The 16,660-nt window shown below is 37.8% G+C and overlaps 3 protein-coding genes across 4 annotated transcripts in view; 1 reads left to right on the forward strand and 2 right to left on the reverse strand.

Moving 5' to 3' along the window:
* Positions 1 to 209: 209 nt before the first annotated feature.
* On the reverse strand, positions 210 to 2,488 carry LOC133857720 (glucan endo-1,3-beta-glucosidase 5). The gene is made up of 2 exons (XM_062293045.1): positions 2,106 to 2,488; positions 210 to 1,423 (listed from the first exon to the last, which is right to left on the reverse strand). The coding sequence occupies exons 1-2, from the start codon at positions 2,450 to 2,452 to the stop codon at positions 283 to 285; spliced, it is 1,488 nt and encodes a 495-aa protein (XP_062149029.1). The 5' UTR covers positions 2,453 to 2,488; the 3' UTR covers positions 210 to 282.
* A 2,186-nt stretch (positions 2,489 to 4,674) lies between these two features.
* LOC133857955 (uncharacterized) lies at positions 4,675 to 8,544 on the forward strand. Of its 2 annotated transcripts, none has more exons than XM_062293346.1 (6): positions 4,675 to 5,644; positions 5,808 to 5,905; positions 6,691 to 6,715; positions 7,278 to 7,398; positions 7,495 to 7,629; positions 7,952 to 8,544. In XM_062293346.1, exons 1-6 carry the CDS (start codon positions 5,098 to 5,100, stop codon positions 8,157 to 8,159), a joined length of 1,134 nt encoding a protein of 377 aa, XP_062149330.1. In that variant the 5' UTR covers positions 4,675 to 5,097; the 3' UTR covers positions 8,160 to 8,544. The 2 variants fall into 2 exon arrangements, with proteins under 2 accessions (XP_062149330.1, XP_062149331.1); XM_062293347.1 differs by having other exon boundaries at positions 4,682 to 5,644; positions 7,955 to 8,544.
* Positions 8,545 to 8,864: 320 nt separating this feature from the next.
* Positions 8,865 to 16,660, reverse strand: part of LOC133857423 (alpha-aminoadipic semialdehyde synthase) — a 32,892-nt gene continuing 25,096 nt past the window's right edge. The window contains exons 14-25 of the mRNA XM_062292690.1: positions 16,200 to 16,547; positions 15,862 to 15,942; positions 14,795 to 14,860; positions 14,234 to 14,351; positions 13,819 to 13,948; positions 12,753 to 12,832; positions 12,295 to 12,453; positions 11,777 to 12,014; positions 11,559 to 11,667; positions 11,274 to 11,435; positions 11,121 to 11,190; positions 8,865 to 9,223 (exon numbers count right to left, since the gene is read on the reverse strand). Coding sequence (XP_062148674.1) covers positions 9,171 to 9,223; positions 11,121 to 11,190; positions 11,274 to 11,435; positions 11,559 to 11,667; positions 11,777 to 12,014; positions 12,295 to 12,453; positions 12,753 to 12,832; positions 13,819 to 13,948; positions 14,234 to 14,351; positions 14,795 to 14,860; positions 15,862 to 15,942; positions 16,200 to 16,547 — 1,614 coding nt within the window. The 3' untranslated portion in view covers positions 8,865 to 9,170. The remainder of the gene's footprint in view (positions 9,224 to 11,120; positions 11,191 to 11,273; positions 11,436 to 11,558; positions 11,668 to 11,776; positions 12,015 to 12,294; positions 12,454 to 12,752; positions 12,833 to 13,818; positions 13,949 to 14,233; positions 14,352 to 14,794; positions 14,861 to 15,861; positions 15,943 to 16,199; positions 16,548 to 16,660) is intronic.

Consider the following 16,660-nt stretch of genomic DNA (forward strand, 5'->3'; position numbering starts at 1 on the left):
GCATCTTTTCTCATAACACAGGTATCACCTATGATAAAATGTAAAACTGAAGAAACAAAAAATAAAATTTGCAAACCACATTGGGCAAGTACGTATTTAACCCTATATATTAATTACCATAATGTGTAAAACTTAATTACTAGCTAGCTGAAAAAAGATATATGCGTTTGAGGAATTAGATGTGATCTGGGATTGAAGATTATGACCGATGGGATCCTAAGTGCATATATCATCCTTTAATTTTGGACATCATGTTAAGTATGTACATGATTTTGATCTTGATCAGGACCCACAAATGATTAATGTGAGCCCAAGAACCCACATGAGTACTACAGGTAGTGAATTTTGGTTTCTTCCAACAGCCAGTGAATGGGTAGGAGCCTGCAGCTCGTGCTTCCTCAGGTCGATCATGATCTCAAATCGGCATGTATCCCGAGAAGGATCTAAAGTTGTAGTAACTGATAAATTGGAAAATTGGCACGCATCTTTTCGCTGATCCATGGTCTGGTAGTACATATTAAAAGCATAAGAAGCATTGCTCCCCGCATCCAACCTACCGCAACTGGATCCATATCCAAGACTGGTGCAATCCGCGTAAGTACATGCGTAGTTTATGCTCTCTGCCAAAATATTGGGGTCTGAAATACTTGCTTGAGGTGACATGACACACCACTCCCTCGCGAAATACTTGACTCCTTTTGCCGCGACTAGACTTCGTCCGTTCCCCATATCCAATGAGTATTTGATGGTTCCATCATAAGAGAATATGCCCCAATGCCGTTCGAAATTCCCAGGTGCGATGCTCTTGGCATCCTCATCTGTTAGAGCAAAGAGGTAAATGTCGGGTGGAGACGTAGGCCGCTTAGGGGTGCCTTGGCCTTGCATTATACGATTAAGTAGGCCTTGATTGAATCTTCGTGCATACTCTATGTTAGCACTGGTGTCCCCGTCCGTTGGCCATCCAACCTCCCCAATGATGACGGGGACTGAGGAGAAACCATTCTTTTCAAGAGCTGAAATGAGGGTGTCAAAGTTTGCGTCCAAGACATTGGTGTAAGAGATGGAGCCATCCACAATTGGGGCAGCACTGCCATTGAAGAAGGCATAGTCTAAGGGGAAATGGGGGTCCGCGTAGAGGCTGAGGAATGGATAGATGTTGATGGTGAGCGGACCACCATTGTCACTGAGGAACTTGATGATGGAGATCATGAGATCATGGATATCGGACCGGAAGTTACCTCCAGAGGGAAGACTGTTGTCGGTCTGGTACACATCCGCGTTTAGTGGGATGGTTACTTTCACTTGTCGGCCTAAGCCAGCTTTTATAAGAGCTGCTTGAATATTTTTGAGCGCCGGCAATGCGGTTTGCGTGAAACTGTCTTTGTAAGTCTTGAGAAAAGGTTCATTACCCACGGCTACATATCTGTGTATTAATTCCATGTACAGATATATATGTTAAACGTACGGTTCAATAATGCAATAAATTGATATATATATATATATATATATATATATTTGATACATGCATGCATGCTAAGCAATCATATATTAATTACATTATTCCGACCCATTATTTCGAGATTAAAAAATTTAAAAAAATAAATAAAAAAAGGTCGTATACATACATCATACATGATATATATATATATATATATAGGCGATGTAATAACATGTGACATGCAAGGCCATCTTGGCAAAGTAGGTGTTTTCAAAGAGAGATGCCTGACCAACTTTGACATTAGAGTCGTGAATCCTAAAATAAGAATTTGAAATTTTTATTTGCATGCTTTGTCAAAATGCTTTCTCAAACCGCGCATAACAGCAAAAACAGGATTCGGGTACAGTCAAGTGCATGTTATAACAAATGCAAATCAATATATGAACACAAAGACAAGTATTTCATGGGGCTCATAGCCATAGGGCTTCACAAAGTTTGCTTGACGTCAAAGTTTTACGGTAGCATTTTTTTGAAGAATAAATTTTATTTTCCCCTTCTTGTATAGGGTTCGGGAAATCTTGCTTAATTAGTGCTAGTCTTTTGGGATCATACCTAGAAATGGTCGCCTGTACGTCTTCAATGAAAAATATGGAATTTGAACACTTACCTTATATCGGCCCCATATTTTGATATGTAGGACGAGACATTTTGGGTCACCCAGGTCTCGGCAACTCCGACGCTGCTTGCAAGCGGTGCTAAGAACTCGTTGGGTATCCCAAGCATAACCTGGATACCAGATTTCCCAAGAGCTTTTAGTGCCCCAGGATCCGCTTCAAAGAGCTTCACTTTACTGAATCCGTTGTCTTTTAGGAGCTTGACCACTATGTTAGGTGGGAGTGGATGCGTTGAACGTGTTCCCCAGTTGCAAGCCAGGCCTGCAGCTACGACCCCCTTTGCAAAACCTTCCACGAGAATGCACAGCAACAAGAACCACACCAAATAGCGGAAACCCATGTCTTGTCCAGCCTGAATCTCTCACACTTTTTTGGGTTTTCCTGTCAGCCTGTCCCATCTCAAGTGTATATGAACTAGCAGTTGGAACCAAACCAAAAGGTACATATATTTCCTTTTTTGAAAAGAAAAGTAAGGAATTACATTCTCGATTCCAAGAGGAAACCCATTTGGATCGCCAATCACCTTATTTTTTTATGGACTCAACGAGAGAAATTAAGAGAGAGAACAATCTATCAAAGAAAGGAATTGAGTTAACTTGTTGCTCATTCTGTGCTTGTATTCCTTGGAGTACTACTCAAAAACTCGTAGAAAAGGAATATATATGCACAATTTACAACTATTATCTTTGTCCACTTGAAAAAGCTGCATGAAAAGTGCATTTCTCATTCTTCATCTACTTTGTTAGCTTTTGCCAAATCCTATTCATGTCGTTCAATTCCTTGGCTAAGGGATTGCCTCTTGCTCGCAAAACACTTCAATAAAATCCTTTTACACTACTACTTCCAATTTGCCAAATTATCTTAATAGCTTTAGCTCAGATTTAGTTATTTTAATTTCTACTTTTCTCGGTAATGGATTAATTAGTTAAAGATCAGCGATAAAGTATAATTTTATATTGTAAGCAAATTATTAAAGATCAGCAATAAATTACAAAGACTCCACCACCAGAGCCTCCATTAAGAAGTCAGATATATGGTTCCTTTCCCCCATTCCATCAAAACATGACCAAATCAAGTAGAAGTAACAAATAGGAAAAACTTTCAATTAACTATCTGGAACGTTCATTACATTTGTAATTAACTTTTAAACTTCAAAAACTTTTAATTTAGTGTATTCATCTTTCAATTTTTTTCAATTTCACCCCTCCATTAGGATTTCCCGTTAAATCTTAACGGAGGAGTGTCACAATTCTAATACCCCTCATTTTTTTTAAGAAAAAAGAAAATTAAAAATTGCAAAGAGATTTAGGCATTGGTCATGATTTAACGAAATTGTAAAAATACCAATGCTTGAATCTTTAAAAAAATATATATATATTTGTTATTTAAGAAAAACATGGATATTTTAAAAAATTTGATGGGATTTAACTAAAAATTTAATAGATGGTTGAAATTAAAAACAAACCTACGTGTGGCTGGCCAACCACTCCATGGGTGGTCAGCCAGCCACAGATGGAGCCAGAGGTGGTCGCACCACCCTCGGAAGGCTTCGTGGTAAACTCCCGAGGCGTTTCGAGGGTGATGTGACCACCTTCTGACACTTGGGGGTGGCCGCAGCAACCCTAGCTCGAAGGACTCTGAGAGTGTTCACGATCACCCCAAATGCTCCAAGGGTAGTGCAACCCCCATGCCCATTATGGTGGTCGGCCAGCTACACGTTGGACGTTGGTTTGTTCTTAATTTTTTTAAAATAAAATACAAAATTAATATATATGAATTTTTTTTTTTTTTTTTTTTTGTAAAATGTAGTCTATTCCTTTATGAATATCTATTCTTTTAATTTTTAAGAGGAATTAGTATTCCTTTCGTAAGAGAATAGTTATTAATTGAAATAACTATTTAAAGGAAATGACTCATACCAAATAAATGAATGACTATTTCATATGAATAAGTATTCCATTCTAAAAGTTTATTCTACGAACTAAATGAAGCCTAATAAGATCTTTTAAAATTCCGGTGGCAACCGTCTAAGATAGTGGACTATCTTACCTGTTTCATGCACATTTTGGCACTGCCCGGCGCCCGTGACCAAAAGAGTTGGTTTGGCGCTTTCAAAGAGTCTAGACAAAAAGTATTGTACCTACTACAAGACATAGGTATTGCTATATCTCAATCCGAGACAAATCAGACAGTTTGAATTAATTGAATGCGGGCCCGTAGGCTTAGCGATTCTGTAGAGTTAATTTTTTTTTTTTTTTTTGTTGAAGGGTTCTGTAGAGTTAATTGATTGCGACTTGGTTACCTTGTATAAATACGTTGGATTACACTATCTGTTGTATAATTTAAAAAATGTGTCAACATCATTTGTAATTTATTATTTTAAAAAATTTGTCATTGTGTCGTGAGATACTGATTAATCATTTAACTAACTTTTAGAGAGAAAATTTGCTTAAATGTAGTCCAAAGTAAAAGCATTGCGAGAAAAGCGAGAAAATAAAATAAAATAAATAAATAAATAAATAAAGAAGAAGAGAGAGAGAGAGAGAGAGAGAGAGAGAGAGAGAGGAGGAGGAGGGGATCTTTTGTTGCGTCGAGAGAGAGAGAGAGAGAGGGAGAGGGAGCGCCGACCTTGGGGCTTGGGGCTCGTAATCGAAATCTACTATTTGTTTCATTGCGGGGCTGGGGCTGGGCTGGGGCTGCTTGGGAATTTGCATATTCCTGTTTTCCTTTTTGGTCGTGATTTGCTCTTTTTCCTTCTTGTTTCCTTTGAGATCGATCAGATACTCCGTCATTCACTTCTCACCAATCCATATATTTTGATTTTTGTAAATTTCGAGACTCATAAAATACTCATCTCCGATCTCTTTCGGTGTCCAATTGCCGTAATAAATAAATAAATATCCAAAGGGGGATTGATTGATCATAGGTTATTTTTTGGGTGGATTTGTCTGGTTGTAAATGTAAAGAGGAAGAGTATTATTATCGATGGTTGTGTTAAAGTTGATGTTAAGAAGACTCGGTAGGCATTGGCAAGGTATTGGTAGTGGTACTAACCCTCCCAGTAGTGGCTGTATGTTGTTTGGTCCTCAACATATAATGGGTTCTAGTCGTTGTATAACTCGTAATGATCCCGTTGGCTTGTTCTTGAGTAAGGGATTGCAATTGCACTCCCTGTCTCCTCACTCTTGTACCACTTTTGTTAATGGACGTGGACGAGGAGGGATTGCAATTGGCATTGGCCTCAACGGCCTCACTCTCAAATGTTGCTTGAGGGACGATGATATTGAGGCCATTGCTTTTCACAAGGGAAAGGGAAAGGGAAACCCACCTCGTGCATTCGCTACGCCCCACCCCCACTTGCTCCGTCTCCGTGATTTCGACATTGGTCTCCAGGACACCACTGCTAGTGCTGAAAACGCCACTGCCACTGCAAACCAAACTCAACAAGGGGCATCCCACCATGGAAGCCCTCTTGGATTCCCTGACCGTCCTTTGCCCGATAAGATTGTTGTCGCCGTTGATGTCGATGAGGGTAATTTCTTTTTCGGATTTACTATTAGCTTTCCACAATTTACTCGCTACTTCCATATCCTCTGCTGACTTCTGAGGACCCTTTAACCGTATTTAAGAGTTTTATAAATCCTCTCTTTATTTGCCTACTTAAATATTTTTCCTTCTGCTCTGTTGATAAGCAGTTTTGGGTAGCTTTGTGTCCGCTCTGAACAGATTTATTGCGGATCGTTACTTTTCAAATCATTCACTTTCGGAGTATCATGTCTATGAGTTCTTCAAGGTATTGTTTGATAGTTTTTCTTAAGGAATTTTTACACTGTCAGAAATCAGTAGTATTACTATTTTAGTGCCATATCGGTGCTTTATTGGTTTTTTTTCCTGCTTGGTTAATCATTGAAATTAGTAGTTACCGGCACAATATATTTCCTTTAGTATTTTGCCCACTTCCTAAAATTTGGCTGGCTGATTCCTTAGGGTAAGTTGCCTTTAAAAATTTCTCATCAATACAATTTACTGAAAGGGTCCTAGAGGAAGCCAGAAACTTTTGTGTAGGGCTTGGACTGGTGCATGCATACATTAGTTGTTGTAGCTTGCTTTCTTTTGTGCCATGAGTACCTCTATCAGTGCATTTAGTTCGGGAAACTATGCTTGTAACCTTTGTGATTCAATAGCATAGTGTGTTACAATCATAAAGGCAGTATAAACTGGCCTATTTTCGCTGGAGTAGTTGTCAGAGTTGAACTCCTCTGGATGTGCCAGCATTAGCCGTGCTAATTTAAGTTCTGCCCTTCTGTTGTACGAGAAATGCTTGTCATGGATTTTGTGGTAATCATGTTTGCATTACAACTTCTGGATGCTGAATCTTAAGTCTGCTTGTGCCACGATAGTTTTTTTTTTTTTTTTTTTTTTAAGCAATACAGAGGATGGGGGCTATTGTGCCACAATAGTTACTGGGCAACATTATACACTTATAAGTCATTTCCCCCCTCTTCATTCAGATCTATGGTTGGGAAAATGCGTGCATTTTCTTATTGTATTCTGATGCATCCTTCATTTCTGTTACAGATATGGAACTGTTCCCGTGATGAAGGTACTACTGCTATATATAACTATTGGATTGACTGTTTTGCGTCATATGACTATTTTCAACTTTCATTTTACTAGTTCCTAGTCTTTGAAATATCCAACTGAGTATAAAGTTCTCTGAAAAACTTGTGTGATGAAATTAGTATTTGTTTATAGCTGTCTTGCCCTTTTGACTCTTATCAAGTTCATTGAATGAAGCTTATCATGTGTTTTGGATGGTGTTTATCCTGCATGAAGGGTTCGCTTACATGTTGTTCATTAGTTTTTTAAGACCCTTGGATGTACTGAGCAAAGCTAAATAGGAGTTAATGGACTTCTCAGATAAGATGTTTTTGAATTTGGAAAAAGGAGGATGATTTTTTTTTACATCCACAGTATGCTTAGGAGAGTGCTTAATTGACAAAAAAAGAGTCTCAGAAATGGTTTGAAACAATTATCTCATTGATGGCCTTTGAAGCAGCTTATTTGACTTCATCTTGTTAAAATTATGAGATATTTCTGCATTAGACAATTCTTTTCAGCAGCATATCATTGAATTGGTTAAAAAAGTATATTTATTGTGACAGCTAATATCCGTGTCCATGAGTTCTTTAAAACATCATACTTCAAGACTGGGATCCACCCTATCCCAGGTGCTCGGAGGGCGCTTAATAAGTTATCGAGATTTTGCAACCTCTCAGTTGTGACGTATGTAATTTCAGTTAAAACTTCTTTCAACATGCATAATTATTTATACTGAGAATTAACTAATTTGATCTTTTGAATATACATATGTATTACCAGGTCACGACAGAACGCAATCAAGGACCACACAATTGATTGGATTGAGAAGCATTATCCGGGACTGTTTCAGGAGATTCACTTTGGCAACCACTTTGCTTTGGATGGAGCTTCTAGGCCTAAGTCAGAACTTTGCAGGTATGCCCGCAAACCACATCCATTGTATCTCCATGCTCTTGATTCTCAACCATGTTACGTATTCCTCAAATCTTTTTGAACTCTTTGCTTTAAACCTACAATTCCATCAATGTATAGGCTGTTCAAGTACACTGTAATGTCTTGCAACGATGCTATTATACCAGGTTTTCATGGACCATTATCTTGTTGTCAGTCCCATCAATGAACTCCTCTTGATGGATTTTTAACATTATAGAGACATCTGCTGAAACATTTTTCTTGATGGATTTTTAACATTATAGAGACATCTGCTGAAACATTTTTTTCCTTGAACTGCATTTAGCAGGTCCTTAGGAGCTAAGGTTTTGATTGATGACAATCCAAGATATGCTATTGAGTGTGCTGAAGTTGGAATCAGGGTTCTACTTTTTGATTATGAGAACTCGTATCCTTGGTGCAAGACGGAGTCTGTCAATCAACATCCTCTTGTGACGAAGGTCCATAATTGGAAAGAAGTGGAGCAACAACTAATCTCTTTGATTGTCTCTTAGTTACATAATCCTGTCACAAAAATTTACTAGACATCATCACTTCATCAAGACATATTACTGATTCTTATGCCTAGAACATCTGATGGATGCTAAAATAAGTTTGACACAACCTGGTCCTTGGTGGAGCGACTGAAAGGAGACCAGCCAGACGGGTTTGTGGGGTCTGAGCTAGTAAGAAATTTGTGAAGGTGAAGTGGCACTATTTTTTTGGCTAGAAAAAGGTGGAAGTGACACAATGTTATCCTTTCCCCCGTCTTGAGCCATGCAGACAAAAATATTTTTCATGTAAAATTTTGGGTTAAGATAGTTAGATATGATGAGAACATTGATGTAATTGTGCAGTTAAAATTCTCTAGCCCTACAATATTGGTGTCTAGCCCTACAAGATGCATATTCCACGATGCCATATGGTTTTATCCTCTCTTGTTGACCTAAATATGCTAATTCAAACGAATGAGATGGATGTATTTTATGTATGTTAGATGCACGCAGTGGGCGGCATTCTTTTTGAACTATGCACTAAACAAATTTTAGAGAACAGACGTAGGTTGCTCATATAGATTTATTTATGGTCCTTTAATTTTCAATTCAAATCCTCATTCCCACACTTCGCAATCTTAAAATTCCAGCTCCACCGCTGATATCAGGCGTGCAGCTTCCATCCTCATTTAGTAAATTGGAAATACTCATGGATTCCGTTAGAGATTTGATAAAACTTTTTTCGGTGTCCAAACTTGAATAAAATTAATCGTATATCGACTTAATTATTAATTAGTTGATGACACTCATGGAAGTTCTTTCAGAACCATAATGATACTGTACAATCATGCCTGACATCTGGATCTACAGTTGTTTTGTGATTCCAGCAGTTTCACCTACATTGACTTTTATTACAGTGAATCATGCAGTCGCAATAACATTTTGAGCATATCATCTTTTGACTCTGTTTTTGGATTTTCACGAGTGTGAAACCTGTATCACTACAGGAAATAAGCAGGGTAATAATCTGTGTCAATCTATCTTCTCCATCAACTTGAATCCATAGGCCTCTAAGGAATCCAGTGCTGCAGTACAACAAAACATCTATAGTCAGTCAGTTGTTTAAGTCAATGACACAAAATGCCCAAGGTTCCCTGGTGACATGCCGCCACCACATACAAACTGATATGATTATAAAACTTGCAAATGAAAAATAGGGCAAATGATACAAGTAATCCTAGAAGGCTAGAAGTTTCACCTAGCCTTATAAAACAAGACATTCAATAACTGATCTTTGCAGGCTTCATAGTCAAGATTATACATGCACCAATAGTTTTTTGATGGGTCACTTGATAGCCATGTGTGCCATTGAAAACATTTTTTTCCCTTTTCCTTTTTAATGTATATTTCAAACATTGATAATCATCTATGGAGTTAACCAGGTGATAGCCAGGGAATTCAATCAGTCATGGATCTAGGTTTCATACCTTAGTTGCTTTAAAACTTTGTTATGTACATCAAACCGAAGAACTGGTAAAAGAGAGAAAAAGAAAACCACAATTTTCCCTATACCAAAATAAAAACACAAAGATACAAAAATTTCTCCAATCCTCACTCAACTCTCTCCCTCCCTCCGACCCTCCTTTTCTTTCTTCGTATGGGGGTTATATTTTTAAAAATTCTCTCTCTCTTTGTGTAACGACTCACTCCCAATGACACAATATTGTCCGCTTTTGACTCCCCCGAAGACTTCCTAAAAAGTCACCCATCCTGGTACTACTCTCACAGAAGCATGCTTAACTTCAGAGTTCTGATAGGTTCGTGACCATCACGACTTTAAAACGCATTGTGTCAAGAATGGTGCGAATATACATATAAGCACATTCTCATTCCCATACTCGGTCGATGTGGGGCGTCACAATCATCCCCTTTTAGGACCCAGAGTCTCTGCTGGCAACCCTCATGGGATCACCCCATTCTTGGTGTCTCAACGAGTGCCCGCTAGCAACTCTCATGAACTTGTACACGCTCCCCCCATCTCAGGCTGGGCAATGGCTCTAATACCATTTGTAACGACCCACTCCAACGACACAATATTGTCTACTTTTGGCTCCTCCAAACCAGACTTCCCAGGAGGCTACCCATCTTGGTACTACTCTCGCAGAAGCAAGTTTAAGTGCGAAGTTCTAATAGATTCATGGCAACCACAACTTTAAAACGCGTTGTCTGTAAAGAAGGGTGCGAATATACATATAAGCACATCCTCATTCCCATACCCAGGCGATGTGGGACGTCTCTCTCTCTCTCTCTCTCTCTCTCTCTCTCTCTCTCTCTCTCTCTCTCTCTCTCTCTCTCTCTCTCTCTCTCTCTCTCTCTCTCCTTCTCTTTCTTTGTATAGGGGGGGGGGGTTATATTTTTAAAAATTGTTTCAACCCCCACAAACCATATCTTCAACACATGAAAGGGGAATAGTGATACTCCATCTAATATCTTCACTTTCTTGTTTCCTAGGCACAAGTCATTCTAAAGGCAATCCCTTTAAATCCTAGTTAATCTTCCTTGAATTATTATTTTTAAGAATTAAGAAGAGTTTTCTTTCTATAACATAAGACTAAAAAGATTGACTGAATTCCATTTATTAGTTAATAAGGACAACACAATTATTACAAAACTGATTGAAACAAATGAGAACAACACAATTTAACAACATTCAATTAGTTTGGGATGTCATGGTTTTTTGAAAGTCCTATTTTCTTTTTCAATATTTTTGAGGGGGCCATTTGTATTAGTTTGGGAGGACATGGCCTACTAATTTTTTTTCTCAAGTCTTCTTCTTATTATTTTTTTCCCAAGATTTTTGGCTCCCCCACCCCCCCCCCCCCCCCCCCCCCCCCCTCTCTCTCCGCGATTGAATTCAATATCAAAAATCTTCGTCTGTTGTACAATACTAAAACCAGAACCAAACAAGTATATTGCAAGTACCTGGTACATATACTTCAGGTTCAAGAGGCCTTAAGACGCCTCTTGTCTTGATCTTGTTTTCTAGTAAGAGCTGAAACAACAGGCATGACATAGATTTAGTTAAAGCATTAGCTCGGATAATGGTGTGGAAGGATGGATATGTGAGACAAGTACCAGAGCACCAATGCCTGCTGGAATACCAACAGTGAGAGCCATGGCAGTGGTGGTTTCCCCGTTCTTTGTCCTCCCAAATTCCAATAAAGTGGCCCTATGAATCTCAGTTAGTTGGCCATCTGGAAAATCTACCTCCACTTCATGATGCAAAAGCACCATATCCTGACCATTAATAACATAACTTGCAATAGTTTATTACTTTGGCATACAAATTATCAAATCTATAGTCAATTTACACCAAGTTCACTTTGGAACCTAAAGGCTGTAAGTTTAATTTACAAATACCTGCTCTGTGCTGGAGTAGGCTAACCTTTCTTCCATACGAAGACAAGTAACATCAAATGCACTTTGGCAGGAAACAGGAATTTCTGTATCCTCGTGAAAGCCCAAAAATCTAATCCATATGACAAGCAATAATAGCTACTTAATTCGTTACATTCGTAAAGAACTTGAGCATAAGATTGAAAACTACTGAAAGAAAAAGGATATTACTGGGAGCCTACATGATAGTTTTGGCTGCCTTTACTGCAGTTCTCTGCTCTTTGCAATGTCGAAGTGAGACAATCCTTTCAGTGATGGCCTTCTCTGCTATCAGAGGTCCATCCATATCTTCACTTTTAATTTTGAGAAGTTCATGCAAAATTGTTCTGAAAGTCGGTCTCTTTTCACCCTTAAGAATTGGATGAGCTTCAGTACTGAATAAACCAATTCTTGCAAAAGTCCCCATTATCTCACCGAACCCTGTACAGAATAGCATTGGATTGGATCCATAGACATTTAACCTGGAGTGATGCATCCCTTTATTGAGACTTTCCTACACTAAATCTTTCAATTTCAATTATGGGCAAAATTATTGCATTATACTCGAAGAATATTTCAGGTTTTACTATACTAAATTAATTTTTAATAAACTTTAAGGTTTACGAAACTTGGACCCTTGTAAAGCAACCTAATTTTAGTCAATCAAGTTTTCGTTAGTGGCCTCAAGTATAATATAACCCAAAAGTCAAACACATCATGCCTTCATAACGAAGGGTTCCACGGAAGATGGTTGATGCTTCATGTCCGATTCCATACAATTCCCCATAAACTAAGGAATTACGATTAGGAAGACACTCCAATGCAAAAGCTGGAAGATCAGGTATCCGAAGTCTCACAGCTGATTCATAAAGACTGTCCCCTGCCCAGTGAATAATAAAGAAAATCATTCAGAGATAGAGCAAATGGTAGTTCTTGATATTCTTTAGGATCTTTATAATCTTCTAAAATGTTAAAAGACTAAAAAAAAAAAATATCAGAATGATATCATGCCAAATATTGAACTTTTGAAGAGTGAACAAACATCTACATTTTAAGCGTTAGAAAGATCAAGGCATATGTCAAATAAACAATAGATGAGTACATGTCAGACTTTCGAGTATTAAAAACATCTGGCTGCTTACTCAGAGTCATCACTTTTAATTATCATTGACAACCTACCATCAACATATAAAGTTTCACCATGAGATCTATAAGTGGCAGGCTTTCGCCCAGCTTGAATAGCTCCTGCAGGATTCCAACTGAAAAGGTAGATAAGACAGTGAACAACAGCTGTAAGACTGAACTAAAAGTTACAACTATAATACTCAGTAGGGAGAGCAATTAGATATCCGTGTATTTGAGAGAACAGAAAGAAATCACTGCTGCTCGAGTGTGTCAGGAAACTCCCACAACTTTCCCTTCTTTTTGCAAGTAAAATAGAAAGCGATGATGGACGAACAATGAAAACCGCAAGAATCCTAACACATAGGAGAGAAGGCAGGCATAATCTATATGGAATGTCCTGCGAAGTGAAAGGAAGTACTCTAGGAAAGAAATCTGAATGGTAGTAGTTGTTAGAAAAACATCTGTTCAGTTTTCTTGAAAACACTAGAGGATATAATCATTAATAGAACATTGCATCACTTATGTCCAACGTTAAACAATACTGCCAAAACCATGGTGAAATTGATATCTCACTTATACATACCCATTCTACTTTGGAAATAACCCAAGTATGTAATGGTCTCTATATAGAAGACTATTATGGTTTCGAATTTTATGCATTGCATTCTTGCATCATTGAAATGTAAGAGATAACACACGGCAATGTGTCCACTATGTGTCTAAGAGTCTCAGAAAAGTTTTTATGAATTGTGAAACTTAAGAATATGTTAAGCAAAGTGTCAGACATGCACCCACATGTAAAAGTACGTAAAACTTTTTGTTTAATTGTCTTATAAGCATCCATTCATCAAAGCACATCTGTAATTTGATCAGTCTCTGTTATTGACATAGAGTTGACAGCTGCATGATATTATTTGTGTAACATAATTTTCCAGAATAATTTTCAAATATTTCCCGAGTATTCCGAACAGTTGTTTTATCCCCCTCCCCCTGTTTCTCCCCACAAAGAAAAAGAAGCAAAATAATAAATAAATAAATAAATAAGTGCTTTTCTGTTTGGAAAGTTTCAAGAAAGCCATAAAAGATGAATGTTTTAAATCCAGGTAGTTCCAATAAGTACCTGAATTTATATGCTAATGGGTTGTTAGCAGCTTCTGGGGATGGGAGTCCCCCACAATAAGAAGTGAAAGACCTTATTCTCCCCTTTCGAACATGAGCTAGGTTAATCATCTTCATTGCCATCATATGATCTATTGCATCAATAACAAAAGTTGTAGTATAAGTAAATAATTTTTTTCTCCTAAAGTTGGAATCAATTATTATGTTGGAATATTAAATGGAAAACATGTGCATAAGAAAAATTTATACTAAACTAAAGGTTGTGGCAAAGGATATTGGACAATTATATTCCATGTATTAAAACTATCATGGATATGAGAAGCAGTCAATCAGCTCATATTTGTTTATACAATCTATGTCAGGCTGTGGAAGATTCTTTATAAAAACAGATCATTGTATACAAGGGTTTGAATTACCTATTCCAGGGTCCAGACCCATCTCACCCAGAATTGTAATACCAGCACTCTTTGCCTTTTGATCTAACATGGACATGGACTCATCAACATAGCTAGCAGTAACGAGATGCTTTTTAAGCTGCATTAAGAGACATTATCGTGTCCTTAGATAGAAGGAAGAATGGACAGCATCCAGGATATGACAAATCCTATTCTGCTTTTTTACTCTTGGTGCTTCAATATTCTATAAAGCAATCAACATAATTCTATTCAAGTTGTCTATTGTAACAATCCAGATTCTTTTTAATTCTTTCCAGCTCTTGATCACATTGTTTCTTCTTAGAATGACAAATCATCTCTTACAGCTAAGTCTAAGATCAAATCTCAAAACCCGATCCCTAAATTTTGTTTTTAACTATTTGGTACACTACCTCAAATGTCTTCCACAAATCATTCATTGCACAGCTTTTGCAGTAAAAAACATTTTTCAATTAGTTATGAAAAACATATTGATGTTCAGATTTTATAAATCAAAAGTTTCTTGCGGAATTTTTACACGGTTCGTCATCTAACATAACATACCTTGATGCATGCATTTGCCACAATAATGTGACAACTAGGGGGCAGTAAACTTATGACGACTTCTACCTGCACAGGGGCAAGAAGAAACATTGACAATGTAAGTCCATGATCAAGGCCACATGAAATCAAACATCATACAGTAAAAGAAGCAACTTATTCTGGTCAGCAAACAGTAGATATAAGTAGGAAAATACAAGGGTATATGCCAGTGACGGTCGCCATGCATGCATGACAAGTATTTGTTGAAGATATGCAGCTGATATGATTTTATTTCCTTTTCATATATGTTCTCATTTATTGTAATCCCATATTAGCGTGTATTGTTTCTCTATATAAACAACCATAGATGTATCATTTGAGTACTGAGAAATAATAAGAATTATTCCTTCTTATCTTTCATCAGTATTTAGACATTATTGGTCACCCCAAGGGGTTGGCTCAAGTGGTAAGGGTCTTGGTCTTTGTGGTAGTCCCATGAGGTCTAAAGTTCGAATCTCCTTGAGTGCAAACAATTATTTGGGCCAGCCCGCCGGCGAAGCCTGAATATTACCCGATCCGTGTGGAGGGGCCGCTTTACATGGGTCCGAAGTTTACCTGACAAGGGTGGATACATGAAGTGGCTCTGCCTTTGAGGGGTTCCTCGTCATCAAAAAAAAAAATACATTATTGGTCTATAGCATTTATATTTTCCCTGGAACTATTGGATGATTCTGTTTCCTCACTCCCGCTTTAGTAGGCTAGAGTAGAGGAGGAATCCAGTTCCATTCTCACATCCCATATTCTCATGGGTCCTTTTGCTCAGTGTTGGGTTCTGTCGTTCTATTTTAAGGAATTAGTCCTTCCTGCATTAGTTCACTTTTAGCTTGTTTCCAATCCTAAAAGTTGTTCAATGCGGGTTTCATGGCCTTCAGGTCCCTTGAAAATGTTACTAAGCTTTCCAAAACACCCACCCCCCCCAAAAAAAAAAGCGATGCTGGCTGGGGAAAGGTCTTAGTTGTTCCGTGGGTTGTTTTTCAAAGCATTAGTTCAGGTAATTGCTGATAAATGTACCACAAAAAAGAATCTACCTGTGAAATATACTTATCAAGACTTCCCCGGTCCATCACATCAAGCTGAACAGCTGTTGCATTAGGAATGCCTTTAACGATCTGCATCCAATCCTTTACTATAAATATCAAATTCTTTATATATGAAATAATGGCACCCAAATGCAAATAATCATAAATATGCATGTACATGAGCTCTGTTGTAATAGAACAGTATGCATAAATGTAGATATTACATTCAAGTACATTAGACTAAAAGACGTTTTCCCCCTAAATGAATGAAACCAAAATTGATACTCTCAAAAGAATTTGATGAAGCTAAATTTTGCACAGACAAAAGGTTTTTTTGTCAGTGATACCTCTTTTGCATCCTTTAGGTAGAGAGATCCAACAATAACTTGAACATCATTCTGCTCTATGAAATCATCTTCCAGGCATGCTTTATATCGTTGGTGGGATGAAAAGTTTCCAGTTGATGCTAACAGCTCAGCAGCTGGTTGGCAGACCCGTCCCGCACCAAGAATAAGAACCGCAGTCTTCCTTTTCATTTCATGTACCTTCTTACTGCCACTCTCCTGGACTTTACCAACCTTCAGTGAAATCTTATTTGTTTCTTGATTTAGAAATCCAGATTTTTCATTCGGATTAGCTATAGAAGTCAAGGAATCAATAATTTGATCCAGCACCACCCTATCATCTGCACCAACCTGTCCAAAACAATACACACATCTATAAGGAGATATACAACTTATGAATCATACTTTCTTGACACAAATCATAGCTAAACAGGATGTATATAGTTGAGCAAGATAGAGAAAAC

This window comes from Alnus glutinosa, chromosome 14, assembly GCF_958979055.1.
Source record: "Alnus glutinosa chromosome 14, dhAlnGlut1.1, whole genome shotgun sequence".
NCBI lineage: Eukaryota > Viridiplantae > Streptophyta > Magnoliopsida > Fagales > Betulaceae > Alnus > Alnus glutinosa.